Genomic DNA, 19186 nt, shown 5'->3' on the forward strand with positions numbered 1-19186 from the left:
ATTGAAAGCTCTAAATTACTCTTGAGGGATCTTGGCTAGCTGAGCCATTCCAGGTAACAAGGCCAAACTACACCTGGTAGGCATCGCTTGCTCACCTCACATAGGGATTCAGCCATGTATATAGGGCGGCAGGTAGCCTAGCAGTTAGAGCGTTGGTTCAGTTACCAAAAGAGTGCTAGTTCGAATCCCCTAGCCAACAAGGTGAAAGGCAGACCCTGGACGTGACCCCACTCTCTGAAGGGTGTCTCAGGGAAAGTTGGGATGTGCAAAAAACACATTTTCAATTCATTCATGAAATAGGACAAATATAAGCACCCACCAAATTATTATTATTATTATACACTGAACAAAAACATAAACGCAACATGTAAAGTGTTGGTCCCATGTTTCATGAGCTGAAATAAAATATCAAACATTTTCCATACGCACAAAAAGGTTATTTCGCTAAAATGTTGTGCACAAATTTGTTTACATCCCTGTTAGTGAGCATTTCTCATTTGCCAAGATAATCCATCCATCTGACAGGTGTGGCATATCAAGAAGCTGATTAAACAGCATGATCATTACACAGGTGCACCTTGTGCTGGGGACAATAAAAGGCCAGTCTAAAATGTGCAGTTTTGTCACACAACACCACAGATGTCTCAAGTTTTGAGGGAACGTGCAATTGGCATGCTGAATGCAGGAATGTCCACCAGAGCGGTTGCCAGAGAATTGAATGTTCATTTCTCTACCATAAGCTGCCTCCAACATCGTTTTAGAGAATTTGGCAGTATGTCCAACCGGCCTTACAACCGCAGACCACATGTACTTTATGGCGTCGTGTGGGCGAGCGGTTTGCTGATGTCAATGTTGTGAACAGAGTGCCCCATGGTGGCGGTGGGGTTATGGTATGGGCAGGCATAAACTACGGACAACAAACACAATTGCATTTTATTGATGGCAATTTGAATGCACAGAGATACCGTGATGAGATCCTGAAGCCCATTGTCGTGCCATTCATCCGCCGCCATCACCTCATGTTTCAGCATGATAATGCAAGGCCCCATTGTGCAAGGATCTGTACACAATTCCTGGAAGCTGAAAATGTCCCAGCTCTTCCATGGCCTGCATACTCACCAGACATGTCATCCATTGAACATGTTTGGGAGGCTCTGGATCGACAGTGTGTTCCAGTTCCCGGGCAATATCCAGCAACTTCGCACAGCCATTGAGAGGAGTGGGACAACATTCCACAGGCCACAATCAACAGCCTGATCAATTCTATGTGAAGGAGATGTGTCGCGCTGCATGATGCAAATGGTCACACCAGATACTGACTGGTTTTTTGATCCACGCCTTACCTTTCTTTAATGGTATCTGTGACCAACAGATGCATATCTGTATTCCCAGTCGTGTGCAAACCATAGATTAGGGCCCAATTTATTTATTTGACTGATTTCCTACAACTCAGTCAAATCTTTGAAATTGTTCTATGTTTAGTTTATATTTTTGTTCAGTATAAAATAGAAACACCACTACCAGTTCTCCTTTTGAAGTTTTAGGGTCGAGGTAAAATACATTTGTCTGCATAGCCGTTTAGCTAACTCCAGCACCTTTATCTCTCAGAATTGACCTTGTTGATTAAACAATATAATGAATCAAAATGTTACATCATGCTTTTGGCCCTTTAAAAACATCAAGGTAAAATCCCATTTTAGTTAGAGATTTACTGGAAGTGATATCCCTATGTTAAAAATTACTTGTTTACAATCCCTTTGTTAAAGTTCAATAATATCACTGCTGAATGCGACCATAGAAATAGCATCTCACCTGGATGTTGAGAGGGGGCGATAGGGTGGGGGAGAGCTGCTGCGGTGACTGCTGTGGGTTGGCGTTGAGGGTTAGGGGGACCAGGGTGGGCTGCCTGCGCTGGGCCGTCACAGTCATGGTAGGCTGAGATGTGTTCGGGATCCCTGCCAAGACAACAGGACAGGCATCAGTGGCTCTTCTCTGAAATACAGCAAAACTCCTTCTGGGCATTGCTGTGCAATCTAACATTTCTAGAGGGTTTTCACAACTACATTGTACAGATTTTCTAGTGACTTGTGCTGTATATGTTTATGATATGCATGCATCCACTCATATGCCAATCCCTAAGTAAGTAAGTACCAATCACTAAGTAATAAAGTACCTATCCATCTACCTATCTAGCTTGCATAAGCTTGACAAATGGCATTTATGGCGTAACTTGACGCATAATCATTCTGTGAAATGTTTGCAGTTGTGAAAGGTTCATGTTCTACCTCAAAGATAATCTAGTCTGCATTTTAACTACAGATGCTCAAGGAGCCATAAATAAATAAGTGGAGCCATCCATATTCCTGCCAGCCATCTGTGCATGTTCTTTGAACAGCATCTTTCCAGAGAGACAGAGGGGTGGGAAACTGAGTCTAGTCAAGACATTCAAGGCACTCCAGTGTCAGTTTGATGCAATATTTTGCAGGGTAATGGGAAACACCTTGCAAAGACAATGTAGTTGTGTCACATGATTTTCATTGTACACCATGCAGATATTACATTAACAGGTTATTCTTCTTAGGCATGTGGATGATTGCCAACGTTAGATTTTTGGATGTTATGTCCCTTAAAACTGGCAAAGAATAAAAAATGGGGTTTCCGTGCTCAAACAATGGGAGAAACTGTGCTGCATGGAGTTCAGCAAGGTTTCGTACATAAACCACCAGTAAAATAGTGGATCACAAAATTTACTTTTGATACAGAACTTGCTGAAAAACACGTAGAGTATCCTTGGTTACATTATCAGAATTTCAAATATATAAAATTTGCCACATTCATTTTGCCATCAATGGCTTACCGTGGCTGGCAGCACTGATGCCTAGGAGGGTGAGGTTGGTATTCAGGTTGCCCGTGCTGTTGGAGGAGCTAAGGGAAGGAAATGCCAAAGTGTCGCCCGGGTCCAGCGGAGTGGGCAGCGGTGGGGGGAACTGGATGTTGGTGAGATCGGGCAGGGAGCCTCCCGTGTTCAGCGTGGCCGGTATCAATGACGTGTTCACTTCCTGATCGGGTGATGGAAATATACTATAGGGGAGAAAGAACAGGGGTACACATTACCTAAAACAGCACATGGCAAAGGTAATCCATTCTGAATTATTTTTGTTTGTTTTTATGAATTATGACATTTTTTGTTGCTTTGTGTGGAAATGACAGTTGTTAGCTATCTGGTGTCATAGGTCCTCTCTCACACGGAGACATCCTTGAACATATTAATTCTAAGCATGGCCTGGATAGGGATCTTTCTCGCACAGCACCTTTCTACAGTGTACGGTCTTGCCGGAGTACCATATTTAGATTTATGAATGATAGGATGTGCAGTATGTACTCACTTAATCCCAGGGACTTCACAAGACTTGAGTCTTGATGAGTCATTCTAAAAGGGAAAGCACACTCAACATAAAAAAAAATACCCAAAATTGTGAGCAAGCACTGATGTAACAACTAGGCTACATGTTCCCTCCTCTACCTTTTTGTTATCCCACTGTGTATCCTTGTCTGCGTGTGATTCAGACTCCTCAGTCCCAGGAACTGTAAGCAGCAGCACTGAATGATGAAAGAGTAAAAGAAAACCAGGTAATGACCAACAATTGATGGTACTAATGTAATCAACTCACATTGCAGTATTTTCAGAGTAGTATTTTTTCTGTAGTGAAATGAAGTTGAGTAATGGTTTTTAGATACTGTTAAAACATCAGTTAGACCTCCATGACAGGTAGCTAGATGCTTCCCATTTTCAGAAGACCACACAATTGTGTGTCATCACAATATTATTGATCCGTTTTCCGTGCCATCTTGAGTGATTTCAATTACAAATACAACTCAAAATACTATACCAATATTTCCCTCATCAGAAAGCAGTGGTTGGTTGTACACATAATATAATAGCTTCACAGAAAGAGAATAGTTACCCCAACATGGACAAAACCTGTTAGCTAGTGGAACCTGTGATGGTAGTTAAGGATTTTGGGTACTGGCCAGTCGGGATAGTAGAGCACAAATTTTACTAGCCATGGTCCGAAATCTGTGCCATGCGAAATTTGAAGACATTTCACCAGCTGGCGGCCTAGTTGGGCACATTTTCTACTAGCCCGGTCTAAAAAGTACTAACCACGGGCTAGCGAGCTAGCTTAATTTCCATCCCTGAGCGGAACCCAACCCATTCATGTCATAAATACATTGGTACAGGCCTGAATAAATAGAAGTTGTTCCGTGTCCATGTTTCCTGGATCCTCCATTACCTTGTTTAGGCTGGAGCTCTTGTGAACCCCCTGCAAATGAGTCCTGGGGCACAGGGTTCGTGGTGCTCTGGTGTAGGGCTGAGTCGGAGTTTGTCCTGTGGCATTAGAATGAAGAGAGATCAACAAAATCTCTCTGTGGCCCCTATTCCCCAAACACATTTGTGGCATGCTATTTTTCACACTGGGTCAAATAAATTTCAGTTGTTAAATTGAGCATGCAATTTCTAATAAAAAAAGGCTATATAGATGGGCATCGCATCTCCTGTGCTCTTCCTGAAGGTAGATGAAATTGCTCCCAACATAGGTTTTTTCAGAATATGAAGTCGTCATTAATGGCCTACCTCCTCCAACTGGTATCCGGTGGGGGTGAGAGATAAACTGAGCCATAGGGGCAGCTGTCAATGTGAAGCTCAGTTAAGGACCAAAAAATAGGGGTGAAATATAAAATGTAAATCTATATTCAAAATATCAGTATTCATCGACTGAAGTGCAAAGTCTAACTGTAAGAATTATCCAACAATGACAACATGTAAAGACCACTGTGTTCTACTCTAAAATAATCTGAGTCAGAGAGGTAGAAGCAAAGCGAGAGGGTTTACTCCGCCCAAAATCTGTCCATGAAAATAAGACCACGACGTGAGGAATATTTGTATGGAGGTCAAAGAGTGTCAAATTTGGTCAACAAAAAATGCAATTGCTAATTTGCTAAGTAAGGCCTATTTGATCGAATATAAGTTTTGTAATGGTTAGGTTGTGACGAATGCACTTTATATTGGATTTGTCCCTGTTGTTCATATGAATATCTGCCCTTTCATGGGCTAGAATGGTCCCACCTGATCTCGCCTTCCTTACATCTTTGAGGACATGTATTTTCATTGTTAGAGCAGTCACTCAACTATCTTGTCAATATAATAGATAATCTTTGGCTGAGTGCAGAAGAAGGATATCTGGCGGCCATGTTTGTCCACAGAGAGGGGCCGGCGGTGCGGGGAGGGGATGCGGTTCCGATCGCGGTAAACGCGGTCCACCAGCCCGTGATGCCTGGTCGACCGACTGCTGTCCAAGGTGGAATTCTGGACAGGAAACGCAAAATCAACCATATGAGAAAAATTGGTCATTTGAAGCATACACACACAAAAAAAAATACAATTTAAAATGTCTTTGTATAATATGGTGCAAATGTATTCATTTCAAATGGGTGAAGCTATGGGTCCTCATACTCATTCTCAAGTTAGCAAACATATTTCAAAAATGGAATGCCATGATATAGAAAGAAATGACATACAGTGAGGGAAAAAAGTATTTGATCCCCTGCTGATTTTGTACGTTTGCCCACTGACAAAGAAATGATCAGTCTATAATTTTAATGGTAGGTTTATTTGAACAGTGAGAGACAGAATAACAACAAAAAAAATCCAGAAAAACACATGTCAAAAATGTTATAAATTGATTTGCATTTTAATTAGGGAAATAAGTATTTGACCCCCTCTCAATCAGAAAGATTTCTGCTCCCAGATGTCTTTTATACAGGTAACGAGCTGAGATTAGGAGCACACTCTTAAAGGGAGTGCTCCTAATCTCAGTTTGTCACCTGTATAAAAGACACCTGTCCACAGAAGCAATCAATCAGATTAAAAACTCTCCACCATGGCCAAGACCAAAGAGCTCTCCAAGAATGTCAGGCACAAGATTGTAGACCTACACAAGGCTGGAATGGGCTACAAGACCATCGCCAAGCAGCTTGGTGAGAAGGTGACAACAGTTGGTGCGATTATTCGCAAATGGAAGAAACACAAAATAACTGTCAATCTCCCTCGGCCTGGGGCTCCATGCAAGATCTCACCTCGTGGAGTTGCAATGATCATGAGAACGGTGAGGAATCAGCCCAGAACTACACGGGAGGATCTTGTCAATGATCTCAAGGTAGCTGGGACCATAGTCACCAAGAAAACAATTGGTAACATACTACGCCGTGAAGGACTGAAATCCTGCAGCGCCCGCAAGGTCCCCCTGCTCAAGAAAGCACATATACAGGCCCGTCTGAAGTTTGCCAATGAACATCTGAATGATTCAGAGGAGAACTGGGTGAAAGTGTTGTGGTCAGATGAGACCAAAATAGGGCTCTTTGGCATCAACTCAATTCGCCGTGTTTGGAGGAGGAGGAATGCTGCCTACGACCCCAAGAACACCATCCCCACCGTCAAACATGGAGGTGGAAACATTATGCTTTGGGGGTGTTTTTCTGCTAAGGGGACAGGACAACTTCACCGCATCAAAGGGACGATGGACGGGGCCATGTACCGTCAAATCTTGGGTGAGAACCTCCTTCCATCAGCCAGGGCATTGAAAATGGGTCGTGGATGGGTATTCCAGCATGACAATGACCCAAAACACACGGCCAAGGCAACAAAGGAGTGGCTCAAGAAGAAGCACATTAAGGTCCTGGAGTGGCCTAGCCAGTCTCCAGACCTTAATCCCATAGAAAATCTGTGGAGGGAGCTGAAGGTTCGAGTTGCCAAACATCAGCTTCGAAACCTTAATGACTAGGAGAAGATCTGCAAAGAGGAGTGGGACAAAATCCCTCCTGAGATGTGTGCAAACCTGGTGGCCAACTACAAGAAACGTCTGACCTCTGATTGCCAACAAGGGTTTTTCTGGATTTTTGTTGTTGTTATTCTGTCTCTCACTGTTCAAATAAACCTACCATTACAATTATAGACTGATCATGTCTTTGTCAGTGGGCAAACGTACAAAATCAGCAGGGGATCAAATACTTTTTTCCCTCACTGTAGGCTACTTGTATTTGTCTTTTTAAAAAGGCCCAGTGCAGTTAAAAATGTGATTTTCCTGTTTAAAAATAAATAAATAAATACACTGAACAAAAATATAAAAATGCAAAATGCAACAATTAAGATATTTTACTGAGATACAGTTCATACAAGGAAATCAGTCAATTTAAATTAATTAATTAGGCCATAATCTATGGATCTCACTTTTTTTTGTCATTTGACTGAGAATACAGATATGCATCTGTTGGTCACAGCTACATTTAAAAAAAGGTAGAGGGCGTGGATCAGAAAACCAGTCAGTATCTGGTGTGACCACCATTTGCCTCATGCAGCGCAACACATCTCCTTCGCATATAGTTGATCAGGCAGTTGATTGTGGCCTGTGGAATGTTGTCCCACTCCTCTTCAATGGCTGTGCAAAGTCGGTTACGACGCCGAACTACAGTCAGGTCAAGACCCTGGTGAGGACGACGAGCACACAGATGAGCTTCCCTGAGACAGTTTGTGCAGAAATTCTTCAGTTGTGCAAACCCACAGTTTCATCCGCTGTCGGGGTGGCTAGTCTCAGACAATCCCACAGGTGAAGAAGCTGGATGTGGAGGTCCTGGGCTGGCGTGGTTACACGTGGTCTACGGTTGTGAGGCCGTTTGGATGTACTGCCAAATTCTTTAAAACCATGTTGGAAGCGGCTTATGGTAGCAGAATTAGCATTCTGGCAACAGCTCTGGTGGACATTCCTGCAGCCAGCATGCCAATAGCACACTTCCTCAAAACTTGAGACATCTGTGGAATTATGTTGTCTGACAAAACTGCACATTGTAGAGTGGCCTTTTATTGTCCCCAGCACAAGGTGCACCTGTGTAATGATCATGCTGTTTAATCAGCTTCTTGATATGCCACACCTGTCAGGTGGATGGATTATCTTGGCAAAGGAGAAATGCTCACTAACAGGGATGTAAACAAATGTGTGCACAAAACTTTAGCGAAATAAGCTTTTTGTACTATGGAAAATTGCTGGGATCTTTTATTTCGGCTCACTTAACTCAACATGTATATATTTTGGTTCAGTATATTTCTACACTATGAGGTTGGAAAAACACTGTGAAGATTATAATAATACCCTTTTAGTGTAAGAGCTGTTTGAAAAGACCGCCGGCAATCTCTGCCTGTTTTGGTGGGATGGAGTTTTGGCCTGCCTGGTGATATCACCAGGCGGTAAATTTGTTAATAGACCAATAAGAAAGAGAGTTCCAAACCTCTCCGCAAATAACAGCTAGTTTTCCCCTCTCTACTCAGACCATTCCCAGACAGTAATATAAAACGATCATAGAGTAAGGTACTTAATTGTTACCCAGAAATTATTTGATATGGAGATAAAAACTACTGCATTGGACCTTTAAACATTCAAGATGGGGTGAGGGTGTCTGATGCTCAATGTTAGCTTCCTTCTGAGACTGTTGGTTTCAGAAAATGCAGTGGATCGGTACCGATACGCCAGGGCAAGTCTTCAAAATTGTAAAATATTAAAGAAGTGTCTTGAATTGGATTCCTGTTAACAACACAAGGTAACGTGAGGGTAAAACAGCCTATCATAATTTCCCTCAGGTGAGAATTAATTGTTTTATGATGCAAATCAAAAAATGTTTTTACCAACTGATAGAGAAGCTGAGAGCTCACCTGAAAAGGCAGGTCAATGTTGCTATTTCCAATCTGATTGACATTGGGCAGTGAGCCTCCATAGCACTGTCCACGATTCTGCCCTAGTTGCAAATACTGGGTCTTCTGTAACTGCAACTGTGCAAAGTAAAATTGCATGAAAGCATGAATGAATGATTAAACTGATAGGCCTACATGAAAAATGACATACCAAAATGGTTGATATAAAAAGTTAGTGCTAAAAGATAGAATGGACCACATCTAAAAAAAAGAAGAAAAAAGGACAGATGAGATAAGACATACAGTACCAGTCAAAAGTTGACACACCTACTCTTTCAAAGGTTTGTCTTATTTGTACTATTTTCTACATTGTAGAATAATAGTGAAGACATCAAAACTATTAAATAACACATATGGAATCATGTAGTAACCAAAAAAGTGTTACATCTATTTTGATTTATATTTGAGATTCTTCAAATAGCCACCATTTGCCTTGATGACAGCTTTGCACACTCTTGGCATTCTCTCAACCAGCTTCACCTGGAATGCTTTTCCAACAGTCTTGAAGGAGTTCCCACATATGCTGAGCACTTGTTGGCTGCTTTTCCTTCACTCTGCGGTCCAACTTATCCCAAACCACCTCAATTGGATTGAGGTCGGGGGATTGTAGAGAACAGGTCATCTGATGCAGCACTCCATCATTCTCCTTCTTGGTAAAATAGCCCTTACACAGCCTGGAGGTGTGTTGGGTCATTGTCCTGTTGAAAAACAAATGATAGTAGCACTCCATCATTCTCCTTCTTGGTAAAATAGCCCTTACACAGCCTGGAGGTGTGTTGGGTCATTGTCCTGTTGAAAAACAAATGATAGTCCCACTAAGCCCAAACCAGATAGGATGGCGTATCGCTGCAGAATGCTGTTGTAGCCATGCTGGTTAAGTGTGCCTTGAATTCTAAATAAATCAATGAGTGTCACCAGCAAAGCACCCCCACACCACAACACCTCCTCCTTCATGCTTTACGGTGGGAACTACACATGCAGAGATCATCCGTTCACCCACATCTAGTCTCACAAAGGCACGGCGGTTGGAACCAAATGTCCAATTTGGACTCCAGACCAAAGGACACATTTCCACCGATCTGATGTCCATTGCTCATGTTTCTTGGCCCAGGCAGGTCTCTTCTTTTTATTGGTGTTCTTTAGTAGTGGTTTCTTTGCAGCAATTCGACCATGAAGGCCTGATTCACTGTCTCCTCTGAACAGTTGATGTTGAGATGTGTCTGTTACCTGAACTCTGTGAAGCATTTCATTTGGGCTGCAATTTCTGAGGCTGGTAACTCTAATGAACTTATCCTCTGCAGCAGAGGTAACTCTGGGTCTTCCATTCCTGTGGCGGTCCTCATGAGAGCCAGTTTCATCATAGCGCTTGATGGTTTTTGCAACTGAAATGTTCCGTATTGACTGACCTTCATGTCTTAAAGTAATGATAGACTGTCGTTTCTCTTTGCTTATTTGAGCTGTTCTTACCATAATATGGACTTGGTCTTTTACCAAATAGGGCTATCTTCTGTATATCCCCCCTACCTTGTCACAACACAACTGATTGGCTCAAACGCATTAAGGAGGAAATAAATTCCACAAATTAACTTTTAAGAAGCCACACCTGTTAATTGAAATGCGTTCCAGGTGACTACCTCATGAAGCTGGTTGAGAAAATGGCAAGATTGTGCAAAGCTGTCATCAAGGCAAAGGGTGGCTATTTGAAGAATCTCAAATATAAAATCTATTTTGATTTAACACTTTTTTGGTTACTACATGATTCCATATGTGTTATTTCATAGTTTTGATGTCTTCACTATTATTCTACAATGTAGTAATATTTTTTTTTAGAAAAACCCTTGAATGAGTAGGTGTGTCCAAACTTTTGACTGGTATACCTCAATCCAGGGATGAATTCCAAAAAAAACTAGCAGTCGTTCAATCGTCTCGGTGTAACAGTTGGGATAATGGGACAATTCGGAGTACAACGTATTTCTTATATCTGGATTAAGGTACGTTTTCGAAGCCATATCTCGTGCCGGCGCCGCAGTGTCTTAATTTAAAGGGATACTTCAGGATTTTGGCAATGAAGCCCTTTATCTACTTCCCCAGAGTTTTTATATCTCTGCGTGCAGTTTGAAGTAAGTTGCTAACTAATGTAAGCGCAATTGCTAACTAACGTAAGTGCAATGATTTGAAGTCTATGGTAACTGCTAGCATGCTAGTCGGGGGCACTGTGAGAGTTATTTAAGATACTCTTCAAAGAGGTAGGGTTTCAGATGTTGTCAAAAGATGGGCAGGTACTCCGCTGCCTAGACTTTAAGGGGAAGCTTGTTGCACCATTGGGGTGCCAGGACTGAGAAGAGCTTTGACTGGGCTGAGCGGGAGCTGCCCTCCCATAGGGCTGGGAGGGCCAAGAGACCAGAGGGGGTGGAACAGAGTGCTCGGGTTGGGATGTACACTACCAGTCAAAGGTTTTAGAACACCTACTCATTCAAGGATTTTTCTTTATTTTTACTATTTTCTACATTGTATAACTATAGTGAAGACATCAAAGCTATGAAATAACACATATGGAATCATGTAGTAACCAAAAAAGTGTTAAACAAGTCAAAAATATATTTTATATTTGAGATTCTTCAAATAGCCACCCTTTGCCTTGATGACAGCTTTGCACACTCTTGCCATTCTCTCAACCAGCTTCATGAGGTAGTCACCTGAAATGCATTTCAATTAACAGGTGTGCCTTCTTAAAAGTTAATTTGGTGAATTTCTTTCCTTCTTAATGCGTTTGAGCCAATGAGTTGAGTTGTGACAAGGTAGGGGGGTATAAAGAAAATAGACGTATTTGGTAAAAGACCAAGTCCATATTATGGCAAGAACAGCTCAAATAAACAAAGAGAAACAACAGTCCATCATTACTTTAAGACATATAGGTCAGTCAATCCAGAACATTTCAAGAACTTTTAAAGTTTCAAGTGCAGTCGCGAAAACAATCAAGCGTTATGATGAAACTGGCTCTCATGAGGAACGCCACAGGAATGAAAGACCCAGAGTTAGCTCTGCTGCAGAGGATAAGTTCATTAGAGTTACCAGCCTCAGAAATGGCAGCCCAAATAAATGCTTCACAGAGTTCAAGTAACAGACACATCAACTCCAACTGTTCAGAGGAGACTGTGAATCAGACCTTCATGGTCGAATTTCTGCAAAGAAAAACACTACTAAAGGACACCAATAAGAAGAAGAGACTTGCTTGGGCCAAGAAACACGAGCAATAGACATCAGACCGGTGGAAACGTGTCCTTTGGTCTGGAGTCCAAATTGGAGATTTTTGGTTCCAACCGCTGTGTCTTTGTGAGATGCTGTGTGGGTGAACAGATGATCTCCGCATGTGTATTTCCCACCGTAAAGCATTGAGGAGGAGGTGTTACGGTGTAGGGGAGCTGTCTGTGATTTACTTAGAATTCAAGGCACACTTAACCAGCATAGCTACCACAGGATTCTGCAGCGATACGCCGTCCCATCTGGTTTGGGCTTAGTGGGACTATCATTTGTTTTTCAACAGGACAATGACCCAACACACCTCCAGGCTGTGTAAGGGCTATTTTCCCATGAAGGAGAGTGATGGTGTGCTTCATCAGATGACCTGGCCTCCACAATCACCCGACCTCAACCAAATTGAGATAGTTTTGGATGAGTCGGACGGCAGAGTGAATGAAAACCAGCCAACAAGTGCTCAGCATATGTGGGAACGCCTTCAAGACTGTTGGAAAAGCATTCCAGGTGAAGCTGGTTGAGAGAATGCCAAGAGTGTGCAAAGCTGTCATCAAGGCAAATGGTGGCTATTTGAATATAAATCAAATCAAATATAAATCAAAATAGATTTAACACTTTTTTGGTTACTACATGATTCCATATGTGTTATTTAATAGTTTTGATGTCTTCACTATTATTCTACAAATGTAGAAAATAGTAAAAATAAAGAAAAACCCTTGAATGAGTAGATGTTCTAAAACCTTTGACCGGTAGTGTAGGGTTTGAGCATAGCTTGAAGGTATTTGTATTTATTAAGGTTCCCCATTAGCTGCTGCCAAGGCAGCAGCTACTCTTCCTGGGGTCCTGCAACATTACGGCAGTTATATACAATTTAAAATATTACATGACATTATATTTCATAACACTTTACCCAATACATTTAGTGTGTTCCCTCAGGCCACTACTCCACTATCACATATTTACAATACAACATCCATGTGTACGTGTGTGTAGAGTGAGTATCTATATGTATGTGTGTATGTGCCTGTGTGTGTGTGTGTGTCTCTTCACAGTCCCCGCTGGTTTGAATCTGATTCTACTGCTTGCATCAGTTACCTGATGTGGAAGAGAGTTCCATGTAGTCATGGCTCTATGTTGTACTGTGTGCCTCCCATAGTCCGTTCTTGGACTGTGAAGAGACCTCTGGTGGCATGTCTTGTGGGGTATGCACGGGTGTCCGATACTCCGATACATGCTGTGTGCCATTATTCCAAACAGACAGCTCGGTACATTCAGCTCGTCGACACCTCTCACAAAAACAAGCACTGATGAAGTCAATCTCTCTTCCACTCTGAGCCAGGAGAGACTGACATGCATGTCATCAATGTTAGCTCTCCGTGTACTTTTAAGGGCCAGCCGTGCTGCCCTGTTCTGAGCCAATTGCAATTTTCCCAAGTCCCTCTTTGTGGCACCTGACCACACTACTGAACAGTAGTCTGGGTGAGACAAAACTAGGACCTGTAGGACCTGCCTTGTTGATAGTGTTGTTAAGAAGGCAGAGCAGCGCTTTATTATGGATACTTCTCCCCATCTTAGCTACTGTTGTATCAATATGCTTTGACCATGACAGTCTACAGGGTTACTCCAAGCAATTTAGTCACCTCAACTTGCTCAATTTCAACATTATTCATTACGAGATGTAGTAGACGTTTAGGGTTTAGTGAATGATTTGACCCAAATACAATGCTTTTAGTTTTGGAAATATTCAGGACTAACTTATTCCTTGCCACCCATTCCGAAACTAACTGCAACTTTGTTAAGTGTTGCAGTTATTTCCGTTGCTGTAGTAGCTGACGCGTATAGTGTTCAGTCATCCGCATACATAGACACACTGGCTTTACTTAAAGCCAGTGGCATGTCGTTAGTAAAGATGGAAAAAAGCAAGGGGCCTAGACAGCTGCCCTGGGGAATTCCTGATTCTACCTGGATTATGTTTGAGAGGCTTCCATTAAAGAACACCCTCTGTGTTCTGTTAGACAAGTAACTCTTTATCCACATTATTATAATAATAATAATAATAATAAGCCATTTAGCTGACGCTTTTATCCAAAGCGACTTACAATCATGCGTGCATACATTTTTGTGTATGGGTAGCAAGGGGTGTAAAGCATACGTTTTTCCAGCAGCAGACTATGATCGATAATGTCAAAAGCCGCACTAAAGTCTAACAGAACAGCCACCCCCAATCTTTTTATCATCCATTTCTCTCAGCCAATCATCAATCATTTGTTTAAGTGCTGTGCTTGTTGAATGTCCTTCTCTATAAGCATGCTGAAAGTTTGTCAATTTGTTTACAGTCAAATCGCATTGTATCTGGTCAAACACAATTTTTTCCAATAGTTTACTAAGGGTTGGTAACAGGCTAATTGGTCGGCTGTTTGAGCCAGTAAAGGGGGCATTACTATTCTTAGGTAGCGGAATGACTTTTGCTTCCCTCCAAGCCTGGGGGCACACACATTCTAGTAGGCTTAAATTGAAAATATGGCAAATAGGAGTGGCAATATCGTCCGCGATTATCCTCAGCAATTTTCCATCCAAGTTGTCAGACCCTGGTGGCTTGTCATTGTTGATAGACAACAATACATTTGTTCACCTCTTATACACTCACTTTACAGAATTCAGAATTACAATGCTTGTCTTTCATAATTTGGTCAGATATACTTGGATGTGTAGTGTCAGCAATTGTTGCTGGCATGTCATGCGTAAGTTCGCTAATCTTGCCAATGAAAAAATTATTAAAGTAGTTAGCAATATCAGTTGGTTTTGTGATGAATGAGCCACCTGATTCAATGAATGATGGAGCTGAGTTTGCCTTTTTTCAAAAAATTTCATTTAAGGCGCTCCAAAGCTTTTTACTATAATTCTGTGTGTCATTTATTCTTGTTTCATAGTGTCGTTTCTTCTACTTTTTATTCAGTTTAGTCACATGATTTCTCAATTTGCAATACGTTTGCCAATCGGTTGTGCAGCCAGACCTATTTGCCATTTATTTTGCCTCATCCCGCTCAACCATACAATTTTTCAATTCCTCTTCAACCCACGGGGATTTAACCATTTTTACAGTCATTTTCTTAATGGGTGCATGCTTATTAGTAACTGGAATAAGCAATTTCATAAATGTGTCAAGTGCAGTGTCTGTTTGCTCCTCATTACACACCACGGACCAACATTTATTCTTTACATCAACAACATAGGAATCACTACAAAACGTATTGTATGACCTCTTATACACAATATTAGGCCCAGCCTTTGGAACTTTGGCTTTCCTAGATATGGCTACTATATTGTGATCCCTACATCCAATGGATTTGGATACTGCTTTCAAACAAATCTCTGCAGCATCAGTAAAGATATGACCAATACATTTTGATTATTTAATTCCTGTACTGTTTGTAACCACCCTGGTAGGTTGACTGATAACCTGAACCAGGTTGCAGGCACTGGTTACAGTTTGAAGCTTTCTCTTGAGTGGGCAGCCTGATGAAAGCCACTCAATATTTAAATCAAGCAGAAAGTATACATCATATACCTCTCTATTGATATCACATACATTATCAAGCATTTCACACATGTTATCCAGATACTGACTGTTAGCACTTGGTGGTCTATAACAGCTTCCCACCAGAATTGGCTTTAGGTGAGGCAGATGAACCTGTAGCCATATTACTTCAACAGTATTTAACATGAGATCCTCTCTAATTATCACAGGAATGTGGTTTTGAATCTAAATAGCAACATCTCCACCATTGGCATTTCTATCTTTTCTGTAAATGTTATAACCTTGTATTGCTACCACTGTATAAAAAAGGTATTATCCAAGTGAGTTTCAGAGATAGTGAGAATATGAATGTCATCTGTTACTAGCAAATTATTGATTTCATGAACCTTGTTTCTTAAGCTACATATGTTAATGTGGGCTATTTTGAGCACTTTTCTTCTGGGATGCTTACTTGTTTGTATTGCTTTACTGGGAAGCTTAGCAGCAGTAGATGTGCTCATGTTCTTTATGTTAGTGCACTGTGAGCTGCACACAGTGGACTGCCTCCTCGGGCACACCGGCTAAATGCTAACAGTATAAATCTGGTTCTTAGGCACATGATTACTGCACACAATAGCTGTAGGATCAGCGGTGGCATTCAGGGCAGTTAGAGGGACATAAATTAGGATACTTATATTGTGACTACCGACGCCCCTGATGTAATGTACATTTGCTGAAGCATTTTGACAACTGTGCGTCACAATGGTAGGGATTAGCTGAGCTGGGCTTGGGTCATTGTTAAGTCATTGTCTCAACGTTGCCTTATAATGCTGTGAAAAGATCCAGGAACCCAAATGATTTGTGTGGATCCCATCCTCCTTACAAAACGTGTTTTGTTTCCAAAAGGTATCAAAATTGTCAACTAAAGTTACACCCATTGAGCTGCAATAATCACGTAGCCAGTTGTTAAGAGCAAGAATCCTGCTAAAACGTCTTTAAAATCTAGTTCCAACTGTTCAGAGCTGCCCTTCAGAATGTCATTAAAACCCACATGGACTACGATAGAATCCATTTCCATGTCCTGACATACTACATTCGGGATCAGCTTAGTAATGTCATTTACTCGAGCTCCGGGATAGGACATTGTTTTTTCACCAGGAACGGTCATATTTCTTACCATGGAGCTGCCAAAAATCCCGGCTGGCGAGAAGGACGAGGAAAGCGACATGGAGGGGGGATGCAGTGAGATTAGTAGGCGAACAGCCTCTAGTGAAGATGAGGTCAAGCATATTGCCTGCCTTGTGAGTGGGAGGCACTTGTGAAGGTGGTAAATGACCTTTTAATGGCGTCAGACCGAGGCTCTGCATCTGTCCTCGTGCTACTAGACCTTAGTGCTGCCTTTGACACCATCGATCACCACATTCTTTTGGAGAGACTGGAAACCCAAATTGGTCTACATGGACAAGTTCTGGCCTGGTTTAGATCTTACCTGTCGGAAAGATATCAGTTTGTCTCTGTGAATGGTCTGTCCTCCGACAAATCAACTGTACATTTCGGTGTTCCTCAAGGTTCCGTTTTAGGACCACTATTGTTTTCACTATATATTTTACCTCTTGGGGATGTTATTCGAAAACATAATGTTAACTTTCACTGCTATGCGGATGACACACAGCTGTACATTTCAATGAAACATGGTGAAGCCCCAAAATTGCCCTCGCTAGAAGCCTGTGTTTCAGACATAAGGAAGTGGATGGCTGAAAACTTTTTACTTTTAAACTCGGACAAAACAGAGATGCTTGTTCTAGGTCCCAAGAAACAAAGAGATCTTCTGTTAAATCTGACAATTCATCTTGATGGTTGTAAAGTCGTCTCAAATAAAACTGTGAAGGACCTCGGCGTTACTCTTGACCCTGATCTCTCTTTTGACGAACATATCAAGACTGTTTCAAGGACAGCTTTTTTCCATCTACGTAACATTGCAAAAATCAGAAATTTTCTGTCCAAAAATGATGCAGAAAAATGTATCCATGCATTTGTTACTTCTAGGTTAGACTACTGCAATGCTCTATTTTCCGGCTACCCGGATAAAGCACTAAATAAACTTCAGTTAGTGCTAAATACGGCTGCTAGAATCCTGACTAGAACCAAGAAATTTGATCATATTACTCCAGTGCTAGCTTCCCTACACTGGCTTCCTGTTAAGGCAAGGGCTGATTTCAAGGTTTTACTGTTAACCTATAAAGCGTTACATGGGCTTGCTCCTACCTATCTTTCCGAGTTGGTCCTGCCGTACATACCAATACGTACGCTACGGTCACAAGACGCAGGCCTCCTAATTGTCCCTAGAATTTCTAAGCAAACAGCGGGAGGCAGGGCTTTCTCCTATAGATCTCCATTTTTATGGAACAGTCTGCCTACCCATGTGAGAGACGCAGACTCGGTCTCAACCTTTAAGTCTTTACTGAAGACTTATCTCTTCAGTAGGTCATATGATTGAGTGTAGTCTGGCCCAGGAGTGTGAAGGTGAACGGAAAGGCTCTGGAGCAACGAACAGCCCTTGCTGTCTCTGCCAGGCCGGTTCCCCTCTCCACTGGGGTTCTCTGCCTCTAACCCTGTTGCAGGGGCTGAGTCACTGGCTTGCTGGTGCTCTTTCATGCCGTCCCTGGGAGGGGTGCGTCACTTGAGTGGGTTGAGTTACTGACGTGATCTTCCTGTCTGGGTTGGCGCCCCCCCTTGGTTTGTGCTGTGGTGGAGACCTCTGTGGGCTATACTCGGCCTTGTCTCAGGATTGTAAGTTGGTGGTTGAGGATATCCCTCTAGTGGTGCGGGGGCTGTGCTTTGGCAGAGTGGGTGGGGTTATATCCTTCCTGTTTGGCCCTGTCCGGGGGTTTCTTCGGATGGGGCCACAGTGTCTCCGGACCGCTCCTGTCTCAGCCTCCAGTATTTATGCTGCAGTAGTTTATGTGTCGGGGGGCTGGGGTTAGTTGGTTATACCTGGAGTACTTCTCCTGTCTTATCCAGTGTCCTGTGTGAATTTAAGTATGCTCTCTCTAATTCTCTCGTTCTCTCTTTCTCTCTGAGAACCTGAGCCCTAGGACCATACGTCAGGACTACCGGGCATGATGACACCTTGCTGTCCCCAGTCCGCCTGGCCTTGCTGCTATTCCAGTTTCAACTGTTCTGCCTGCGGTTACGAAACCCCTACCTGTCCCAGACCTGCTGTTTTCAACTCTTAATGATCGGCTATGAAAAGCCAACTGAGAGACCTGAGCCCTAGGACCATACGTCGGGACTACCGGCCGTGGTGACTCCTTGCTGTCCCCAGTCCGCCTGGCCTTGCTGCTATTCCAGTTTCAACTGTTCTGCCTGCGGTTATGGAACCCCTACCTGTCCCAGACCTGCTGTTTTCAACTCTTAATGATCGGCTATGAAAAGCCAACTGAGATTTATTCCTGATTATTATTTGACCATGCTTGTCACTTATGAACATTTTTGAACATCTTGGCATGGTTCTGTTATAATCTTCACCCGGCACAGCCAGAAGAGGACTGGCCACCCCTCATAGCCTGGTTCCTCTCTAGGTTTCTTCCTAGGTTTTCGCCTTTCTAGGGAGT

At 42.3% G+C, this 19186-nt stretch overlaps 1 protein-coding gene across 1 annotated transcript in view; it reads right to left on the reverse strand.

The window, feature by feature from the left end:
• The window catches only part of LOC311137560 (CREB-regulated transcription coactivator 1-like), a 36006-nt gene that overhangs the window by 12504 nt on the left and 4316 nt on the right, over window positions 1-19186 (reverse strand). The window contains exons 2-9 of the mRNA XM_084172077.1: window positions 8762-8878; window positions 5192-5368; window positions 4637-4704; window positions 4296-4390; window positions 3524-3600; window positions 3387-3430; window positions 2858-3081; window positions 1813-1955 (exon numbers count right to left, since the gene is read on the reverse strand). Of these exons, the coding sequence (XP_084028203.1) occupies window positions 1813-1955; window positions 2858-3081; window positions 3387-3430; window positions 3524-3600; window positions 4296-4390; window positions 4637-4704; window positions 5192-5368; window positions 8762-8878 (945 nt within the window). The remainder of the gene's footprint in view (window positions 1-1812; window positions 1956-2857; window positions 3082-3386; window positions 3431-3523; window positions 3601-4295; window positions 4391-4636; window positions 4705-5191; window positions 5369-8761; window positions 8879-19186) is intronic.

Source organism: Coregonus lavaretus (assembly GCF_964263955.1).
Source record: "Coregonus lavaretus genome assembly, chromosome: 11".
NCBI lineage: Eukaryota > Metazoa > Chordata > Actinopteri > Salmoniformes > Salmonidae > Coregonus > Coregonus lavaretus.